This window comes from Alligator sinensis, unplaced genomic scaffold (genome assembly GCF_000455745.1).
Source record: "Alligator sinensis unplaced genomic scaffold, ASM45574v1 scaffold1416_1, whole genome shotgun sequence".
In the NCBI taxonomy this organism is placed as follows: domain Eukaryota; kingdom Metazoa; phylum Chordata; order Crocodylia; family Alligatoridae; genus Alligator; species Alligator sinensis.
The window spans coordinates 220,651-241,808 of NW_005842714.1; the positions used below are offsets into that span (position 1 = coordinate 220,651).

A 21,158-nucleotide genomic window follows, 5' to 3' on the forward strand; every position below is an offset into this window, starting at 1 on the left:
GCCAAAGGGCTTCTCCCCTGTGTGGATTCGCTGGTGCTGTATGAGGTTGGAGCTCACCCTGAAGCTCTTCCCACAGTCATTGCATATTGTTGGTCTTTCCACTGTGGAGTTTCTCTGCTGAACAATATCTGGCAGCTGCCTAAAATCTCCCTTGCATGCACTTTCTTTACCTTGACTCTTCCCTGGAAGAGCTCTTGGAAGTCTTTCTGACCTGCAATGAGGACCATCAGCTTTGCCCTGCTCAGGAATCTGAGATATATTTCCTTGGGATATGCTTGATAATGTGTCACTTGGTTCCACTGACTCAGGACTGTCCTGGTGCAGGTGCTCATTCTCATGCTCATACAGAATCTCATCACCTGCTGCAATAAAATGAGAAAGCAGAGATGAGTCATTGGAAAGAAAGGAAACTTTAGGAAATGGGACTGGAAGAGAAAACCTGAAAATCATATTTTCTGTATGAATGTATTGTACCTACCATTGTTACAGGTTCACCTCCATTGTTACATATAGCCCCTGAGTGCTGTTGTACTAAGGGCCACCCAAAACTACTGAGCCATCTGTAAAAGACTAAGGAATTGGGAGCTTGACTAAAGATCCCTTATCAGAGGCAAGTGGTTAAAACACACAGGGCAGAGCAACACCACTTGGTGTCTGAGCAGCAGTGCAGCATCCTGCAAGTGGCATTCTCTCAGAGCTCTATAGCCCCTCTTCCCCAGCCATGTACTACTGCTGCTGTGGTATCCCATATCTTGCCTGTAACACTGCTGGGGGGTCTGTGCTGGCATGGGAGGGTGGGGCTGGCAGGAGTAAGGCTGGAAATGGGCTGGGGGGAGCAGCATGGTGCAGGCTGCAGTTGGGAGCATCAGTGGGTGATGGTGAGTAAGGGACCCTTGGGGTGGGGACAGTATGGTATAGAACACTGCCTGCAGTAAAGCAGGATTGCCAACCCAATGCTTTTTTTTTTTAAACTTATACTCTGAAAAGTTTTTATTGACAACCAAACTTTAAAAAACAAAACAAAACAAAAAAAACTATGGTTAGTGTTAAACCCTAAATTTGAACCCAGACCTTGCCCAGGGCCTGGCAAAAGGGTTACATTTATATTTTGTAAAATATATTTCAGCAAAAACATGTTCCAGTAAAAAAGTTTGGTCATCAGTAAAAAGTTTTCAAATTGTCAGTAAAAAAAAAATTAAAATAAAAAAGATCTTGGATTGGCAACCTTGCCACTGCTGTTGGAGCCAGAGCTGCAGCTTAGAGTGTGGCAGTATAGGTGGCACAGAACAGCGCAGGGTAGAATACTGAACAGTTATACCTCTGCTGAATGCTAAAAACAATGGCCTAAACACAGACTTAATGGCTTTATGACTCATGATAATCTACTTACTATTGCTACTAACTTTTTTGCATTTCACAGGTAATAATCATCCTTCTAGTTTTTGAAAGTATTCTTTTTTTACATTGGGGGGTGGGGGGTCAAACATATGGCCCATGCTGAATCCAATCTGTGGAGCTACTCTATCTAGCCCACTGGGCCACCTGTGGACGTTGGGGGACATGATGTGCCACAGAACCCAGGGCCTGTGGCCCCACTGGACATGTCTATTAGCAGTGAGCCTGCCCCACTACTGCTACCCCTGGACTTACTCCCTCAGGCCTACAACTGCCACTGGACCTCTTGCTGCCACCAAACCCCTCACTGCCACTGGACACCTCACTGCCACCGTCATCATGATGAATAATTGTGGTAGCCCTTGTGCCCTGGGCTAGTTCTACTCTTGTTCTATATAATTTACCCATTCAACTTCATTTCCTTTGTCTTTGGAGCTAATTTGATCACCATTCTTTGCTCCCCCTTCCTGGGCATCCTCTATGCTTCAAGTGATTGTAATGAAGGAAGTTCAGTGAGCTAAATTCTAGTCTGCAGTTCTTGCTGGGAACAATTTTGGTGGGGGTTCAGTGTGAGCATATGTTACTGTGAATAGTTCCCAATGTAGGTCATCTATATTCACCTCAGGGCCAGATGGCAGTCTAGGCCTGACTGCAGGCCATGGAGAGTGCTCTCTGATAGGTTCCCCATGACATAATGATCCATTGCATTGGGTGAGGTTGTCCCCAAGTTAAGACTATAGTTCTGTAAGTGTTTTGTTGAAGTGTAGCTGGCGGATCTTGAGAAAAGGGAGGCTCTGAGAGAGCTAGAGAGAGAAGTTCCCAGGATGGACAGCAAGAAAAGGAACAGTTCCAGGGAGAAGAGAGTAAAGTCCACATGAGGACAGAGGAAATGAATGGAGCAGAGTTTGCTGTGCTATTGCAGACAATCGGCACTCTGATACCCCTCTTTAAAAGAAAAAAAAAAACACTCCCTTCTTGTCAGGAGCTGACCAAAAAGAAAGAGCTCCCAGAATTGGAGATGCGAGGGATCACTGGGGAAGTCAGAGACTGAGAAGAGCCAGAGTCTCAAAGCCAGAGTCTTGCCCTTTGTGAAGCCACACTAATGTGGCTGCACAGGGTCCTCGCAGGAGAATGAGACTGAATAAGGTCACTTCTTGGGGAAGTCCCAAGGAACAGCTTTCCCCTTCCCCTCAAAAAGGCGAAGTTTGATCCTTTTCATGGTAGTGACCAAATGCAAACCATTGCTATTTTCCATTGTTCACCTCAGTCCGTGTCTATTTCTTTTGCTGATCCAACACCTTTTCCAGCTAAAAGATGGTCCAATAAAATATATCACAAAAAACCTCTTGTACATTTCCTGGACCATCATGGCTACAATAATATTCCAACTCTACTCAAATAAATAAGTCACTTCTGTTTCTTGAAATTATTACTGTATTTTGCATCGTCTAATGGCAGTGCCTAGAAGGCCCTACTGGGCAAGTGCGGTTAAAAAAAAAAAAGCAATAAGATGACCATCCATGCTACTGAGCTCTCACAATCTTGGCTAATGCTGAGTTTGTCACCAGCAGGACTAAAATCATGAGCTGAATGTTGAATATTCTGCAAAACAAGGGACAAGGGGGCAATTTTCCCGTGTCACATCTGAAATAACAGGCAAAGAATGAAGAAGGGCAGAGCTTTCTGCTTGAATTCAGTCAAGATGGTTGAGCAGTCCCGAGAGGTATCTACCATAAAATACAGACTAGATGATAACAAGTTAAGAAATACAGTCTAGAGAGGGGTGCTCAACTTTTTGGCTCCACCAGCCAGATGAGAAAGTAGGGCAACTGACTAGTTACCTCAGGTGCCTGTACACAAATGCATGGAGCCTGGGAAATGAGCAGGAAGAACTGGAAGTCCTTGTACAGTTACAAAACTATGACGTGATTGGAACAACAGAGACTTGGTGGGAGCTTGCATGACTGGAGCACTGTCATGGATGGGTACAACTGTTCAGGAAGGACAGGCAGGGACGAAGAAGAGGAGGAGGAGGAGGAGTTGCACTTTTTATAAAAGAGCCATACGATGGCTCAGAGCTCCAATATGAAACTGGAGGTAGGCCTGTTGAGTGTCTCTGGGTTTGGGTCAGAAGGGAGCGCAATAAGGGTGGGGGTCTGCTATAGACCACCAGACCACAAAGAAGTGGTGGATGAGGCTTTCTTCAAACAGCTAGCAGAAGTTTTCCAGTCCCGGGCCCTGGTTCTCATCGGGGACTTCAATCACCCTGACATCTGCTGGGAGGGCAACACAGTAGCACACAGGTAATCCAGGAAGTTTTTGGAGAGTACAGGTAGTCCTTGGACTTACAACACAATTGGCTCCTGAAAACCACAACTTAAGTCGAAACGTTGTGACTTGGAACCAATTTTCTCATAAGAAACAAGGTTATAAATGGGGGATTGTTTCCTGAACCAAGGCCTGATACCCTATTTTCACCAAAAATACCCCAAAATTTTGTACTCGACCAATTATAGATGAGTAATATAGCTACATTAATGTATTTATATTGTAAACAGCAATCCTATTGATTAGGAAGGACTTCTTTGAGGTGACTTTGCTAGACTTTTTGAAAGGCTCTTGGTTAGACTTTTTAAAGGGTTCTTGGCTGGAGTCTTTTCAGGAGTCTTGCCTGCTTTCTTAAAGAAAGTGTCCAAGGAAGTTTGGACAGATGTTCTTCAGGGAGATGAGCGACGTAGTGAACTTGTTCGCTAGCGTGGCATTGCATTGGATCAAGCGTTGTACAATCAAAACTGACGTCATAAAGTTGAAACAGGGTGTCAATTTATAAATGTTGCAAGTGTGAAACGTTGTAACTCGAAACGTTGTAAGTCAAGGACTGCCTGTACTGGGGACAACTTCCTGGTGCAAGTGCTGGAGCGGCCAACTAGGGGCCATGCTTTTCTTGACCTGCTATTCACAACAGGGAAGAATTGGTGGGGAATGTAGTAGTGAATGGCAACTTGGGCAGCAGTGACCACAAGATGATTGAGTTCAGGATCCTGAGGAAAGGAAGAGAGTTCAGCAGAGTAAGGACTCTGGACTTCAGAAAAGCAGACTTCGATTCAGTCAGGGAACTCATGGGCAGGATCCCCTGGGAAGCCAGTCTGAGGGGGAGAGGAGTCCAGGAAAGCTGGCTGTACTTTATGTTTACGTGCATTTTAGTATTATATTAATGACTAACGTAAATTTTTTTAAGGACATCAAAATTATTGCAATTTTTAATTTTTATTGAGAATAAGTTTTATTGCTATAGTTGTAAAAAAAAAAAAAATCTTAGCGGAAATGAGATAATAATTTAGTCACTAGTGAGAAGCCTTTGGTTGCGTTTCATTGGCAAGCATGTCAGTTCTTGGGGTAACAGTTGAAATAGCGACTTGAAGAGCTGCTTTGAGTTGAAGATGATTTCTTTCCTTTGTTTTTATAGTTGCCATGACAGAGAAGGCTTGCTCACAAAGATATGTGGAAGAAAAGGGTAGCAGTTTCTTAATAGCTTTTCCCTAAATTGTTCATATTCTGTCTTCACTTTAAGCCAGAAAGTATCCAAAGGCAGGCTCCTGAATAATTCTTTCAATGTTGGATCGCTTGCTAACTCAATGAGATTATTCTCCTCTGAGACTGAAAGTGACAGCTTATTTGTTTCATTGCCAGAATGAATGAACGGATCCATTACCCACAAAAAAATATAAAATGTAAGATTTTATATTTTTATAAGGAGAAGAAACTCTGTGCTAATGGGTTATGACATAATCAAAACTTCCACTTTTCCCTGCAGAATCTCAAGCCTGCAGGCCCCCTACCTTGCTCAGGAATTTTTTGGATAAGTCCCACCTACATGACCTTTGCATCCCACCACTGCGGGTTGAGACACACTGCTTTAAAGAAGCCTTACTGAGACTGAAGGAACAAGCCATCCTGATGCACAGGAAGACTAGCAAGTATGGCAGTAGTTCAGCTTGGTTTAGCAGGCAACTCTTCAGTAAATTAAATTACAAAAAGGAAGCTTTTAAGAAGTGGAAACTTGGACAAATAACTAGGGAAGACTATAAGAGCATTGCTTGGGCCTGAAGGGATGAAGTCAAGAAGGCCACAGCGCAACTGGAAGTGCAGCTAGCAAGGGATTTGAAGGGTAACCAGAAAGATTTCTACATGTATGTTGGTAGCAATAGGAGGGTCAGGGAAAGTGTGGGTCCCTTACTGAATAGGGGAAGAAACCTAGTGACAGAGGATGCAGAAGAAGCTGAAGTGCTCAATGACTTTTTTGCCTCAGTCTTCATAGGCAAGATTATCTCCCAGACTACTGCACCTGGAAGCACTGTTTGTGGAGGAGGCGAGCAGTCCTCAGTAGTGAAAAAACAGCTTAGGGACTACTTAGAAAAGCTGCACCCGTGGGTGCTGAAGGAGTTGGCCGATGTGATTGTAGAGCTGTTTTCCATCATCTTTGAAAACTAATGACAATCAAGAGAGGTCCCAGATGATTGGAAAAGGGCAAACACAGTGCTCATATTTAAGAAAAAGGAAAAAAGAGGATCCAGGGAACTACAGAATAGTCACACTCACCTCAGTCCCTGGAAAAATCATGGAGGAGATCCTCAAGGAATCCATTTATAAGCATTTGGAGGACAAGGTGATTAGGAACAGTCAGAATGGATTCATGAAGGGCAAGTCATGCCTGACCAAACTGATTGCCTTCTATGACGAGGTGACTGGCTCTGCGGATATGCAGAGACTGGTGGATGTGCTGTACCTTGATTTTAGCAAGGCTTTTGATATGGTCTCCCACAAGAGTCTCCCATGCAAGCTAAGGAAGTATGGGCTGAATGAATGGACTGTAAGGTGGATAGAGAACTGGCTGGTACATCAGGCTCAGACAGTAGTAATCAATGGTTTGACGTCTAGTTAACAGCCGTTTATCAAGTAGACTGTTCCAGGGGTTTGTCCTGGGGCTGGTTTTGTTCAGTATCTTCATCAATGACCTGGAAGATGGCATAGAGCACACCCGCAGCAAGTTTGAAGATGACACCAAGCTGGGGGGAGTAGTAGATAGGCTGGAGGGTCAGGCTAGCATTCAGTGACCTAGCTAAACTGGAGGATTGGGCCAAAAGAAATCTCATGAGGTTCAACAAGGATAAGTGCAAAGTCCTGCACTTAGGACAGAAGAATCCCATGCACCAGTACAGGCTGGGGGCTGGCTAGCTAGGCAGCAGCTCTGCAGAAAAGGATCTGGGGGTTACAGTGGACAATAAGCTGAATATGAGCCAGCAGTGTGCCCTTGTTGCCAAGAAAGCTAGCAGCATACTGGGCTGCACTGGTAGATGTGTTGCCACCAGATCAAGGGAAGTGATTATTCCCTTCTATTCAGCACTGGTGAGGCCACATCTGGAGTACTTTGTTCAGTTTGGGGCCCCCCACTACAGAAAGGATGTGGACAAATTGGAGAGGGTCCAGCGGAGGGCTACAAAAAGGTGAGGGGGCTGGGGGACATGACTTATGAGGAAAGCTTGAGGGAACTGGGCTTATTTAGTCTAGAGAAGAGGAGATTGAGAGGGGACTTAATAGCAGCCTTCAACTACCTGAAGGGGGGCTCGAAAGAGGATGGATCTAGACTATTTTCAGTGGTAGCAGATGACAGAACAAGGAGCAATAGTCTCACGTTGCAGTGAGGAAAGTTTAGGTTAAATATTAGGAAGAATTTTCTCACTAGGAGGGTAGTAAAACACTCAAACAGGTTATCCAGAAAGGTGGTAGAAGCTCCATCCTTGGAGGTTTTCAAAACCTAGCTAGGCAAAGCTTTGACTGGGATGATCTAGATGGGGATGGTCCTGCCTTGAGGAGGGGGCTGGACTAGGTGATGTCCTAAGGAATCTTCCAACCCTAACTTTCTACAATTCTAAGGCCTGTCTGAAAGCCAGATCTGGCCCTTGGGCCTCGTATTACCCCTTTCCACCTCCCACACGCAAGGATTGGGTCCCATGGGTCTGGCACCACCCCTTCCTGCCCCCTGCTTCTGGAATGGAGTCCTGGAGGTCCAGCACCACCCAGTTGCACCAGGGCTGGGTCCCAAAGATCTAGCACTATCCTTCCCATCTACTCCCCACGGAGGCTGGATCTGGCCCATGTGCCAGAGGTTGAGCACCCCTGGACTAGATAATAAATAAAGGAAATTCAGACTAGATGAAACAACTCTAGGGTGAATACATACTTGGTTGGAGCATCATGTTCAATTAGTAGTCATCAATGGCTCAATGTCTAGTTGGGAGGAGGTATCAAGTAGAGCTCCCTAGAACAATGTCTTGGGTCTGGTATTGTTCAATATCTTAATAAATTATTTGTATAATGGGATCCGGTGTATGCTTAATGAATTTGTTTTGGGCCCCACGCTTCAAGAAGGATGTGGACAGACTGTAAAGAATCCAGTGGAGAGCAACAACATAAGAGGCCTACGAAGCATAATTTATGAGGAAACACTGAAAGAGCTAGTGTTATTTAGTTTGAAGAAGAAAAGACTAAGGAGGGAACTGATAAGTCTTCAAATACCTAAAGGACAACAGAAAGAACAGAAATGGACCTTTTCTCTGTAGCCACAGGGGAAAGGACTAGGACCAATGGCCTCAAGCTGCAGCAAAGGAAATTTAGGTTGGAGATTAGGAAGAACTTTTTGACTATGAAGTTGGTTAAGCATTAGAACAAGCTACCTGAAGAGGTTGTGGAATCTCCATTCCTGAGAATTTTCAAGAGCAGGTTGGACAAACATTGGCTTGAGATGGTTTAGTTGGGGATGATCCTGCCTCGAGCAGGGGGCTGGACTAGATGACCCCATGAGGTCTCTTCTAGCTCTACTTCCCTAGAATCCTATAAGAACATGACAAATACTGGTTGCAGCAGTGGCAAGATAAAACAGAAGAGTCCATACATTCAGAGATTTTAAAGCTAAGAGAGACAAACAGCTCATTTAGGCTGATCTCCTTTATAACACAGGTCATTACATTTAATTCAGCCCCCAGGACCTGCCAGTGGTTTTGTATCCCACAGTGCTCCCTTGGGATGTGACCAAACCCTGCAGTCACATGGTCTAAAGTCCTCAGCATGTCGGTAGTTGTCAGCATACCTCTAAGGTGCGAGAAACTCAGCTCTCTGGCCGAGTTCTTCTGGAGTCTACCCCTTCTGGAACTATTAAAGATGGAAAGCTACCTAAAACACTGGAAGACAGCAGCAGCCTCTCTTCCTTGAAAGAACCTTCAGTAATCTGCAGTTCAGTTTGGCAGCCCAGGAAAAATCACTTACAGGAGTTGCAGTGGAAATGTTCAGTGTCTGTCCTATCTTCTAGTCAGGAGGCTCCAACTAACCACAAAACAATACAATAATTAATCCAAATCAACTAACAAACTGTCCACAACTGCCTGCAGTTAAGTTTCAATACCTCTAAGCAATTCACTCAGAAGTTCTAATGGAGTTCCACCTTCTGCTCAGGTGACTAACTGCTATCGTTGTACAAACTGGCCTTATTCTCACGCATAGTCTTCTCAAAAGCTAAGGTAGGAGTGTCACGGCAGGGTCCGCCAGGAGGGCCATGATCTCCCTACGACCCCCTTACCGTGCCAAGTCAGCCCAAGGGCACCCTCAAATTCTCGCCTGCCACGTCTTGCTGGTAAATATAATAGGGAGGCTGCCTCGCGTCTCCTTGGGCACGTTAGCTGGGACCTCGGTCCCTGTGTGTTCCTGGACCCCCTGGGGGTCTCCCGGTATGATGGGTGCTCCCCAGGCACCCTAGCCTTATGGGCCACGCGTGGCTCCTACCAACCCCTAATACCATGCCCCAAGCTTCACTGATGGGATAGACATTGTCCTGTCACAAATCAACTTGCCCGCTCTCCCGGGCCTCCTCTGTAATCTAGCCCACTCCTGGGCCTCCCCTGTAGTCTAGCCCACTGTGGGCTCTCTCTAATACATAGCCCCTCACTGGGACTCTCATCGAGCCCACTCTGGGCCTTCTCTAAGTGTTGTCCCGCTCAGGGACCCTCTAGCGGGTCTCCGGTCCTCTAGGCCAACCGCACGGCTACCCTCTCCGATCCCGGCTCACCGCACTTCTATCCCCTTTCTCCGGGGACCACCGCAGCACCTTGCCTTTCTCCTGGGGCGTCGTACTACTAACCCCTTCCGTTGGGGTCCACCGCAGCACCCTACCCCTATCTGAGGGCTGTTGCCGCACTAGCCTACGGCCGTGCTCGCTACGCCCGTCTTGGGCTTCTCAATATGGCGCTCCCCCTCTTCGGGGCTCGCCGTGCCCACCTTGGGCTTCTCAGCAGTCCCCCCCTTTCTCGGGGACTCGTTGGGCCCACGCTGGGCTCCTCTAGAGTGGGCTCCCCCTTTCTGGGGCTCGCCACGCCCACGCTAGGGCTTCCTAGCAGTGCCCCCTTCTGGGGCTCGTCATGCCTGCGCTGGGGCCTCTCAAAGCCGCCCCTCTCCAGGGCTGGGGTCTATGTACCCTGCACACAACCCAGGGTCTATGTTCCCTGCCCATAACCCACTGGTTGCGCTCATCACCGCCAGCTGCGCCTTCGCTGGCACTGCACCTTCACTGGCGCCAGGGTTCTCACACTCCGTGAGCCCCCTATGAGAATAGTGTGCCCTCTTGGCGTCAGGGCCCCAACACCTCTGGGGTCCCTATGAGGCCTCCTCCAACCCCTACAGCCTCACCCAAACCTCTGGTATAATCTCACAACCAAACATAAACTCAAGCCTCCTGGCTATAACTCAACACGCCCTATGGCTATAACAACATTGCTCCATGTCACAGCAGTACTTGCTGTTAGGCCTCTCTCCGCATCCTAACTGTAGGAGCTCCTGCCCCTCTGGCTGCTGGCAGGGAACTGTCAGCCTGGCCTCCGCCCCGGGCTTTGAGGGCCAGGGCCTGGCCCCCTCTGGCCAGCTGACTCAGATTAGTTGCCCTGGCAACCCGCAGCTGTGGTTATGTTCTGCCAGGGCTCTCTCTCCCTGGCAGTTTCTACTCCCTAGGAGCAGGCACTGAGGTGCCCTGCGACAAGGAGCTTATTCCAGAGGATGAGCACGGCTGCTTCTCTCTCCCTCCTCCTCCTCCTCCCTCCCACCTGAACTGTCCTTCACTTTCAGCACATCCCCACAGCTTATGCCAGCTCCCAACCTGCATGCTGGAAGCAGTGCTAGCATCAACTGTGGACGCAGCCAGCAGGTTCCCGCTAGGGATCAGGGCATCTGCCCAAGTCCACAGGTGATGTTGCTGTATTAGCTGCAGTCCCAGGCAGTCCTCCCAATCTCCAGCAGCAATTTGCTGACAGCATCCACAGCTGATGCCGGTGCGCCCCTGGCGCTGCTTCCCGTGTGTGGGGCAGGAGCTAGTGTAAGCTGCAGATGTGACCACCCACCTGGCACAATGCAGCAGCCAGAGCCACCTGCTGTCCACAGGCTGGATCCCATGACTTTGCAGCTGCCCACCCACAGGTTGGATGCAATTAGTTAATGGGCCAGATCTGGCTCACAGGCTGTATTTTGCCCACCCCTGCTTTAACCCTTTCCTATCTGTTGAAGGATTTGCATTCCCTAATCCACACTACTACATTGGCCCCAGTAATTTGTATCTGACAAGCATGTTTTCCAGAAACATATCCAGTATTGATTTAAACTATTGTATTAAGAGATGGAAATCCTTCCTTAGCAGTTTGCTGCAATGCTTAATTTCTCTCCCAGAAAAAAAAAAAGTGTCTTGTATTTGGAATTTAGAATTTGTCTGGCTCTAAATTCCAACCATGTCTTTTTTTTTTTTTTTTCATACTTCCACTGCTAGATTTAAGCATCCTTTACTTCCTGGTATTTTCTTCCTATGGAGGTACTTATACAATACATAATTATGTCACCAAGCAGTCTTCTTTTCTATAAAACTAAAAGTTTAAGTCTTTAAGCCTTGTCACAGTAAAGTATGTGCTCCAAACCATGAATCTTTTTTGTGGGTTTTTTTTTCTATATCCTTTCCAATACTTCAACATCTTTTCTAAAATATAGACACCAGAACTGCCCAGAATCTTTCAGCACTGGCCTTCCTAATACCCTATACAGAAGAAAAAACACCTCCAAGCTTTTTATTTTTATATATCCAAGGACTGTATTGGTTCTTTTTGCCACAGCACCATACTGGGAACTCACAGTGGGTTCCTTCTCAACTGTGACTCCTTGAATCTATATTGAAGCTCTGCTTTCTCCAATACAATTCCCATTGTGTAGATATAGCTTGCATTATTTGTTTCAAGATGTCTAACTTTATATTTGCCTGTAGTAAAATATATTTTGTTTGAATAGGCCCATACTACCAAGCAATCCAGGTTGCTCTGTAACTCTGTCCTGTCCTCATTATTATTCACCACACTGTCAATCTGTATGTCCTCCCTATGTTTTATCAGCGCTGATTTTATATTTACCTTCCAATATTGATGAAAATGTTGACTAGCAGAATCCTACTCACCCAGTCAATGGTGACTGTCAATAAGTACCATTGAGAACTACAAGTGTTGTGTATTTATTGGTTGACTATTGATATTTTTCTGATAATTTTTCATTCAGTGTTGGGCCATTCTAAGGCAAATACCTTACAAAAATCTTAGTACCGTAGGGTGCTGAACAACTGTACTCATTACAATGGATTCCTATGAAGTTATGAAAACATGCTTCTGATCTAATAACTTACGTCTGTACTAACCAATTGCCTGTCAAGAATGACGAGGGGGAGGGGGGCAGAGGGGGCTGGGATGGAGTGCCACCACCTAACGACCCATGCTGCTGCTCTTCTGCCTCTTGCAGGGAGCGGGGTGGGGGAGCCAAGGCCAGCGCTGCTGGCTTCTGCTCCCCCACGCTCTGCCTGGTCCTTGGTGCAGCTTCAGAATCACGGCGGTGTTCCCCCACACTTGGAGCACTCTGGCTGTTTCTGTCAGCTAATCAGAGTGTGAATAAAGCATGACAGACAGACAGACTTAGGCTTTTATATTAGAATTCTCCTCTAGCAGAACTACTGCAACTATTAAGGCTCTTTCATTCTGGGTTAAATTTACAGTTTAGTTAATTTGTTTCACAATAAGAGCATGCAAAGGTGAAAGTTACGGATCAACAGCTGGTACATGATTTGGAGTAGCAACTCCCCATCCCCTTTTGAAGCAGATAAGTTACATCTGTCCGTACCCTGGCATTACCCAGTGAATTCTGCATCTCTCCTTTAGAGGCTGGCTCCCTGTGCAGCCAGGAAATGAAGATATGTAGGGCTAGGAGTAAAAGAACAAGTGAAAGGGTGTGTGGTTCACTGAGATGGCTGCTGCCTTGGAAGGGAGGGAGACCAGGGGCTTAGCCTGCACCCTTGCTCCCAATGGGCCAGAAACTTCCCGACAGCTCTCCATTCACTGAATACTGAACAAATGTGCAGTAGCTCAGATTTAACAGGAGGGCTGAAGAGAAGCAATGCCTGACCCATTGCCCAGGGGTTAGAGCACTTTGCTGGGAAGCAGGAGATACAGCTTCAAATCCTAAAATCTGAGTCCCCCATTCCCTAGGCAAGTGGCCTAACCACTAGACCAGGGTCAGCAATGTTTTCAGGCTGAGGGCCAGACTGACCCAAATTGGGTCAGAAGTGGGCTGGCCCTCAGAAGGCAGGCACTAGGATCCAGCCACTGCTGCCACTTTTCCCAGTTGCTAAACAGGGAAAGTGTCCAAAACCACTGCTTTTCCCATTGTGGCCTGGGGACAGTGTTTGCAGCCAGCACTTGTCCCCACAGTGGCTGGGGAAAGTGATTGCTGCCAAAACCCCCTGTTGCTTCAGGATCAAGCCTGCAGGTCATAGGTTGCTGACCCCTGCACTGCACTAAGGGCTAAAACTTGGGAGGGTGTTTTTAACCCCACTTTCTGCTAGGTTACATTTCTAGGCCTTACACTTGCTAGACCAGGGCAGGCAATTATTTTGGGCAGAGGGCCCCTTACTGAGTTTTGGCAAGCTGTCAAGGGCCACATGCGTATCCCTTCCCCTTGATAGGTGTCCCACCCCCTGGTTACCATCTTGGGCCCAGAAGTCCCTCCCCTTCCTCCTGGAAGTACTTCTTTTGGGAAGAGGGTTTGCCATCTTAGACTAGGGAAAAAAAACAACAAATTATATACTACAAATCAAACATCCATAATGATATATTTTAATTTAATTTTAAAAAAATATTTTTGTCATGATGTGTGTGTGCTTGTGCTGTATGTACAGAAGTGATTGCATAATAGCTCAAAATGCAGTCTTACTCTTGTATAGTGTTTGGGGTGTGCAGGGATATGCGTGTATATGATATTTGTGTAGGGAGGGAGGGTGTAGCTGTTGGGGTTGCAGGAAGGGTTTGAGGGTATGTGGGGTGTGCATGGGAGCTCCCCTGTACATGTCCCCCTGAGCAAGTTACCACCCACCCCTGCCTTGCAACAGCCCAGGGCCTGAGTGCCCTATGTCACCTCTTCACCACCACCAACAGCACACAGCCCCAGCACGCCCCGTGCCCACTCTGCACCACCTGGCTGTGGCATGTCCTGCTGCCCCTGGGCATGCAACACTGGTGGTGGGGAGCAGAGCGTGCAGCTGCGACTCTGCACAACCTGCACCGGCATCCAGGCTGAGCAGCAGCAGCAGCTGGGCAGAAACTTTGTCCCATGCTGCCACTGCTCAGCTCAGATGGGCGAAAGCGGGGTCAGGGCTGTGCATGCTGGTCCCCGCTTGTACTGTGGGGTGGGGGGCACTGGGAGTGAGTGGGTGCGTGGAGCAGTGACAGCCGGATGGGAGCACGGGGCCTGTGCCAGTGTCCTGGGGCTAGTGTCGGCAGGACCCAGAGCAGGGCAGCAGGAGTGCAGGGTCCCAGCTGGCAGGGGCTCTATGAAGCTGGGCCAGCTCACCTCTCTCCCTGCGGGTGCCCCCCAGCCCAGCTCCACAGACCCCTGCCAGTGCACACCACGCACTCCTGCTGCCCCGGTCTGGGCTCCACCAGCATTGACACCAGAACACCAGAGGGAGCCCCGCATACCTGCTCACTCCCAATCCCAAGCCACCCGCTGCTGCTTTCCCCACTTTCCTGCCCTCCCACCAGCCACTCCTGCACCATGTGGCTCCCAGCTGCTTGGCCACAACCACAGGACTCAGCAGGAGCCGGCCTGGCCCCAAGGACTGAGGCAATCACCTGCAGTCCTCCCCGTGTTTTTACCCAAATTTCCCACTCCCGTGCAGAGAGGCACAAACAACTTCATGGTCCCAGGCCAGAAGCCTGTGCTAGGCAGGGGGAGCAGGAGTGGGGGGCGAAGCCGTGTGGACCTTGCTGTTGCTGGGTCCTGCCGTGTATTCCCCTGGGTCCTACTGCCCCTGTCTCCTGCCATCTTTGACAGCCAGCTAGGGGCAGACAAGTATTTATTTTCTAAATTTTTTTTAGGGGCCTGTGGGCTGGATAGAATGGCCTGGTGGGCCGGATGAGGCCCATAGGCTGTATTTTGCCCACCCCTGTGCTAGATAGATGCATACAGAGGCACATACCTGTCTGGGCAGAGTGTACCCTACTGAACATGTGCAGTAGCCACATGGACATTTGCACATCCAGATGGGAACATCTCTAAAAAGATCACTTGGACTTTTCTCCATCTCCCTTTCCAAGATCCTGGAAGTCTCATAATCTGCACAGTTCCATGTAAAGTTGTGCCCTGAATTCTAATCTGCATCATCACCAATACAGATTTGGGAAATCATTTCATAATACTGTGCCATCTTGCATTTATAACTTGTATTTTTCACTCTAAAGAACAGCACTGTGCTATATTGTCCCTACATCTCTCACCAAATTCTCTGTCCATTTTACTTTTTATAATTCCTCCTTTGCAATTAACAAATGGCAAGTCTTGATTCTCATATCTATGCTCTCATTAATAGGGAACGATTAACTACAGAGATGCTTCAAACACTATTACAGATCACTGACCCAAGAGTCTCAGCCCTGTGGACTTCACTGTCATACAAACATACCTCTCACTTGGGCAGTTTAGAGACCCAAGGCCCAGCCACATAAGCTTCACAGACAACACATAAATACCAAACAATTCAAACAAACATTTCATCAACTCCCTTTACACAAAAGCACAGATTCCATAGTTATGTCTTTACATTGTGGTTCACTGGAGATGTTAGGAGCATACAGCGGCATTTGGGCAAATGCAGATTGTTCACTCCATTGACTATCAGTTTCCCAGACAGTTTAATTTATTCCCTACCTATGCATGTACCATTCACAACCATGCTTTGCTTAGAGTCCTGGAGACCAGGAATCTATAGGTCTTCTTCTTGTTCCATGCAAGAAATCATAACAGGTTTGGGAATAGAAAAGCCTGCTCAGTAAAAGAGAAGTGAGCAAGATCAGGATTTATTTTAATTGCTTCTCAGCCCAGTGAGCTAAGATGTGACAGTCTCTATTCAAGTTTTAATATCTTAACTGTTTTCTATGAAGAATTAGCCAATATTTTATACCTAACATTTCTTTGCTGGAGGCACATTACAGTCTGCCTGAACATACAAGAAATAGCTCGTCAAAAAGAGGTGAGCAGTGCGCTGTGCCCCCTGTAGGAGGTCCAGGGATCATTACACACCAGGAGACATAAGCTAATAAGCTATTTGCCATTTCTAACCTGTAAGACAACAAAACCAGCCCAATATTGTCTGAGTGATTGTACACAAGTTATGTTCATAGAACCTCTGTCCTCTAGAAACAGTAGGTCGAGGTAGATCCACACCAGTGCAGTGCTCCTGAAATTCCTTTCCAAAAGAGATGGACAGTGACCATCTTTCAGACAAGCTCCTGGACCTTTCAGACTAAATCATTATTAAAAGTGGCCCCCAGGAATTCATTGGGTGCAGTGACTGACTGGCCTGGATCTAGTTTTGCTGCACAACAGGAGCAGTGATCTACTCTTTGCTAAAACCGCCTACTCTTGCTCATCTTTTTAGCAGGGGAGTGTCAACCCCTACCTCAAAGGACCATGAGAATCAGTGTTTCCCTTCCTCTTTAACATGGGGAAAGAGAGAGGCCAGCTCTTGTCTTCCCACTTTCACTCTTTTCCTCTCTGGGAATCAGAGAAAGCATTTTCAGCTACTCCAGATCTTCTGCAATACAAGGACCACTGTGGCTAACCCCAAGTCCCTTTACCTAGGACTCTAAGACAGGGCTACTGAAATAGTGGGTTGTGACAGGAGTGGCTCTTTTGGGGCCTTGAGTGAGAGACATTGTTAGCAGGTTCTGTTCACGATGGTAAAGGAATGGAGAGCGGGGGTGGAAAAACTGAGAAAAAGGGGAAAAAGAAGAGAGCACAATTCAAAGATGGAAAGCAGGATGGACAGAAAGCAACAGAGAGCAGAGGCAGGAAAAGAAATATTAAACGAGATGTGGCAGAGGTTGCAGACATGGTCATCGACTGACAAGCCACATTGATAAGTAGAGACTGTGGACCTCACACAAACCTAAGTCATGAATATGTCCTTAAGCTTGTATATAAGCAAATCCAAGCAACTAATAAGTTTAAATTTAAGCTGCATGCAATAGCCTGGGAAAAATAGAACAGAATCTATCAATCAGGGCCATTAACATTAGGCTTGGTCAAGTCCAAATAACTGCTTTTAGATAGTGCTTAAAAGTAATAATTGCTCTTTTGCTCTTTGATAAGAACTGAATTGTATGGAATCAGTTCTAATCCTACTGAAATAACAGTATCTCTCTAAACTGAATATGCAAAGTGAAAATGTAGGTCCTGTATAGAAAATAAATAAAATGGGGACTTAAAGAAGTTCTGGAGGTGTGAATCCAGGAGCACTGAGAAAAAGGAGGAGTCTAGCACCAAAACCACCTGTTGTCTGCCCTGGCCATTTTCATGGGGCTTGTGATAAACTGCAGATGAGTGGCTAAAACAGAAGGCCTGAAAGACTGTTTCAGAATGAATCTTCGCAGATGTTACAACTAGTCAGGTCAGCAAAGTGAAAGAAACATGGAAGCAGCATTCCCAGACAATGGGGGAAAAGAGATAGGAAATTCCCCCTTTCCAGAACTGTAATTTTCACAAGGACAAAAATCTCAACTAGTAGGCTTCTTCCAAATCCATAGAAAAAAGAGTTTGGTCCAATTTCCAAAGTCTCAGTGGCACAAGGCACTTGGAATAAAACCAATAAGAACATAAGAATTGATATTTACTGGGTCTGACCATAGGTCCATCCGGCTCGGTCACCTTGACTCTCTGCCCCACGTATGGGCCCTGTGTTCCCCCCCTTCCATCCCTGTTGGTGTTCAGGCTAAGGAGTCCTGTGTTCCCACCCTTCCATCCCTGTTGGTGTTCAGGCTAAGCAAGCCAGCAGCGAGCCTCCCCTTCCCTCTTGTGTCCCCACCCAGGCCCCAGCCAAACACTAGGGCACCTGTGCCAGGAGTGCCCCCATGACCAACAACTGGGGGGGGGGTACTGCAGGCCCCCACCAGAGAAGGGTGCCTCACTACTGGTACCCCTAGCACCCTAGCTGCAGCACCCAGCCCCGCCGCAAGCTCAGGGGACCCAGTACCTCAGTCGCTGACAGGTCCCAAGGTGGGAGAGGAACAGACAAAAGAGGGGAGGGAGCAGGGTGACCCCCACCCCTGACTCTGCACCTTCTGCTAGTACCCCACGCCCTGCACAGTCCCATGCTGCCCCCTCTCGCTGGAGCTGATCCACCTGCAGACTGCCCCATGGCTGAGTGGGTGCTGGTCCTCTTTGGGCAGTATTCCACCACCAAAGCAAAGTGGAAGGCCCTGGTGCAACTCAGGCCCTCCAACATGGAAGAGGTCTCCCTCCAGCCCACTAAAAACTGGAACACATCCCTTTTACCACTCCCGTCTTCCCAAGCTGCACCAGACACCCCATCCCCCAGGAAAATAAAAAGAGTTGATTCTGTGGAAGAAGATCCAAGATAGCCAGGCCATCCCAGAGAGGAGTCCATGAAGGAGACCCCCCTCCACGTGCCAACCAAGACCTGTCCCCCAGCATTGCAAATGCCAAGGCACAGGCCTCGGCCACCCCTGGGGTGGGTCTGGCAGCAGAGCCCTTGTCCTATGACCATCTGGGGGAGGTGGGAGCCCTCATGCCAGTGAACCCCAAATGAGAAGAACCACTTTGCCAGGGCTCTGGGGAGGGCACTGACACCATCAGGGAGCCTGATGAGTCTCTTCCTGCGCCCCTGCAAACCATCTCAGAGACCATGCCAAACCCACCCTGTGGTCCTGACACAGAGGAGGTCATAACAGGTTCCCCCAACAAGCAGAACAATCCTGAGGGGGACCCTGCACAGACTCCCTCTGCATTCTGTCCTGCCACCCCCACCCCAATGGGCTCCACCAGTGTTGGGTTCAGTCAGTGTTCCTCCAGTCCTCTGTTCTTGCACTGGCTGGAGGGGTGGGAGGCCATGGCCCAGGGGGCCAGGCCACCCCTCTCCTGGTCCCTGCCAGGCAGGGCTTGTCCTCTAAGGGGCCTGAAGGGAGCAGGAAGCTGCTTCTCACCCCAGGCTGGGCATGTAATCATGAAAATTTAAGTTGATATACATTGATAAAAAAAATTAATAAAATCTGAAATGATTAAAAATTAAAATTAAAATTTAGCCATGAACATTATTAAAAAAAAAAAAAAAATCAAATTCTGCCAAACCTATTTATAACAAGAAATTTGGTCTTTGCATCCTGGTCTGTTAATTGACCCAGTCTATTTGTGGATAGTTGAAGTCTCCCATTATTACTGTGTTTGCTGCTGTCACAACTTCTCTCAACTCCCTTAGCACTTCTAGCTCACTGCTGCCATCCTGGTCTGGGGGTCAATATCTCCCTAGATGTATGGATACTTTTTTCCTAGTGAAACATGGGGTTTCTATCCACAAAGATTCTACAGTACCTCTCTTATTAGTTGAATATTTATTAAAATAAGCCATATCTAAATATTGGGTATAGACTGGGGGGAGGGATGTGGATTTTAGCAACCTCAGCAAATTTAAGACAACTTGCAGCAGATCTATGTGCCATCCTCCTCTTCCTTCCTGAATCTTCCCAGACCACAAAAGTGAAAATCTATATGATGTTGTTGTGGATAGCTAGACAAGTGTTTAGTCTTGTACTTTGGGGTAATAAATGACTAAGCTACTAACTTGTTGCTTGCTTATCAGTAATCTGACTCGGGTGGTATTAGTACCCTACCTGGTAAGAGGGAATGGAGGATCACTGGGAATTGTGACTGTAGCTTAATTTGGTGTGTAAAAAGGTTAATGATTAAGGGAACTGTAACTGTCCCTTAATTCTGTGGCTAAGATTGCAAAAGAGATCCTGATCACAGCTGGACCACAGTCCTGTCTCTCCAAAGACTGATCAGTGCCAAGTTTGTGGGATAAGAGAAAGAAGATCAGGAATAAAAAGGAAAAATGGATTTCTCCTCCAAGTAACTGGCCATGTGCACATTCTGTTGTGGATGTACCTACAACTTGTGCTTGATTTCAGAGGCTTTTCTGGCTAGTAGAAAAAGCATGACATGCACTCACCCTGCTCATTCTGAATCATCAAAAATAGATCTGGAAAGGACCACAGGGGGGTCATCTAATCTATTTCCTGCTCCGAGGTAGGATCAACTATGCAAACTTACATACATACATATACATACATATGAAAGCCAGTGTTCCAGGTGAGGTAAAGAGGCTTACAAGCATGCTATTGTCTTCAGGATGATAGACCTAGTCATGAGAGTTCATTTCAAGCATGCGAGTCCACAAGCAGTTGAGGCTTCCCCATGGGTGAGATTCATAACAAGGACACAACTATTTCACCTAAGAGCATGCTGGATGCTTTAGTACTGGAGCTACTGGACCAAGTCTGTTGGTTCAAAAGCAGTGTCAGCCTCATAAACCTCTGAGCCATACACTGCCTCTGTCCCAAAGGAGCCACGGGCCTGCCACATTTAGGCCTTGGCTGGGAAGAGAGGTTCAGCCAAAACACTCCTCTTGAGCACTGGGTTATTACTGCTACTACTATAACTGCTCATGCTCCTTCACCAGAAACAATTCCCGGTAACTTCTGCCTGTCATAGAAAGAGAAATGCTAAATCCTAGTCACTGGACATTATAAAGGTTTGTTCCATATTTGGCTGCTCTCGATTTCTGTTCTCAGCCCCCGTATTCTGTCTGGGTCTAAACATCAGTCCCTATTTTGAACCTACCCTGGGATCATTTCTCTACTCTTCCCCTCCATCCCTTCCAGCACTCCAGCAGAGGCTCCCTGAGCTGGTCCCCCCAGCCGCTTCTCAGCCCTGCTCCTGGAGTGAGCAGGACGTTGTTGTGGAGCCTGTCATGCTGACAAGGGCAAGCAGGGAGATTTCACAAGAGGCTTCAGTCTATTTTATCGTTAAATTCTCCCCGGGGCCTATTGCTAGCTTCACGTGTTACTGGCGTTGCTGGAAATTACCCGGTACCTTTCTGACCCCGCAGCGCTGGCACTTCCCACCAGGGACAGTGCCCCAGGACACATGCACGACACTTCCACTGCGTGTCCGAGCCGGGCAGGGCGGCAGCGGCGCAGTCAGCGAGCAGACGGGGCGCGCGCTCCTCCCTCCGGGACCGCAGCTGCTGGCGAGGTCTGGGCAGCAGGAACTGGCTGCCCCCCGCTGCTTCCTGC

General features: G+C 47.6%; 1 protein-coding gene across 13 annotated transcripts in view; it reads right to left on the reverse strand.

Moving 5' to 3' along the window:
- Window positions 1–21,148, reverse strand: part of LOC102369241 (zinc finger protein 501-like) — a 41,805-nt gene extending 20,657 nt beyond the window's left edge. For 3 of the 13 annotated variants that reach the window (XM_025216232.1, XM_025216231.1, XM_025216229.1), the window contains exons 1-2: window positions 20,949–21,148; window positions 212–362 (exon numbers count right to left, since the gene is read on the reverse strand). In XM_025216232.1, coding sequence (XP_025072017.1) covers window positions 212–362; window positions 20,949–21,011 — 214 coding nt within the window. In that variant the 5' untranslated portion in view covers window positions 21,012–21,148. Of the gene's footprint in view, window positions 1–170; window positions 363–20,948 lie in introns of those variants that run through there. The other 10 variants (XM_014524971.2, XM_006034250.3, XM_025216230.1 and 7 more) reach the window with 10 other exon arrangements.
- Window positions 21,149–21,158: the final 10 nt, after the last annotated feature.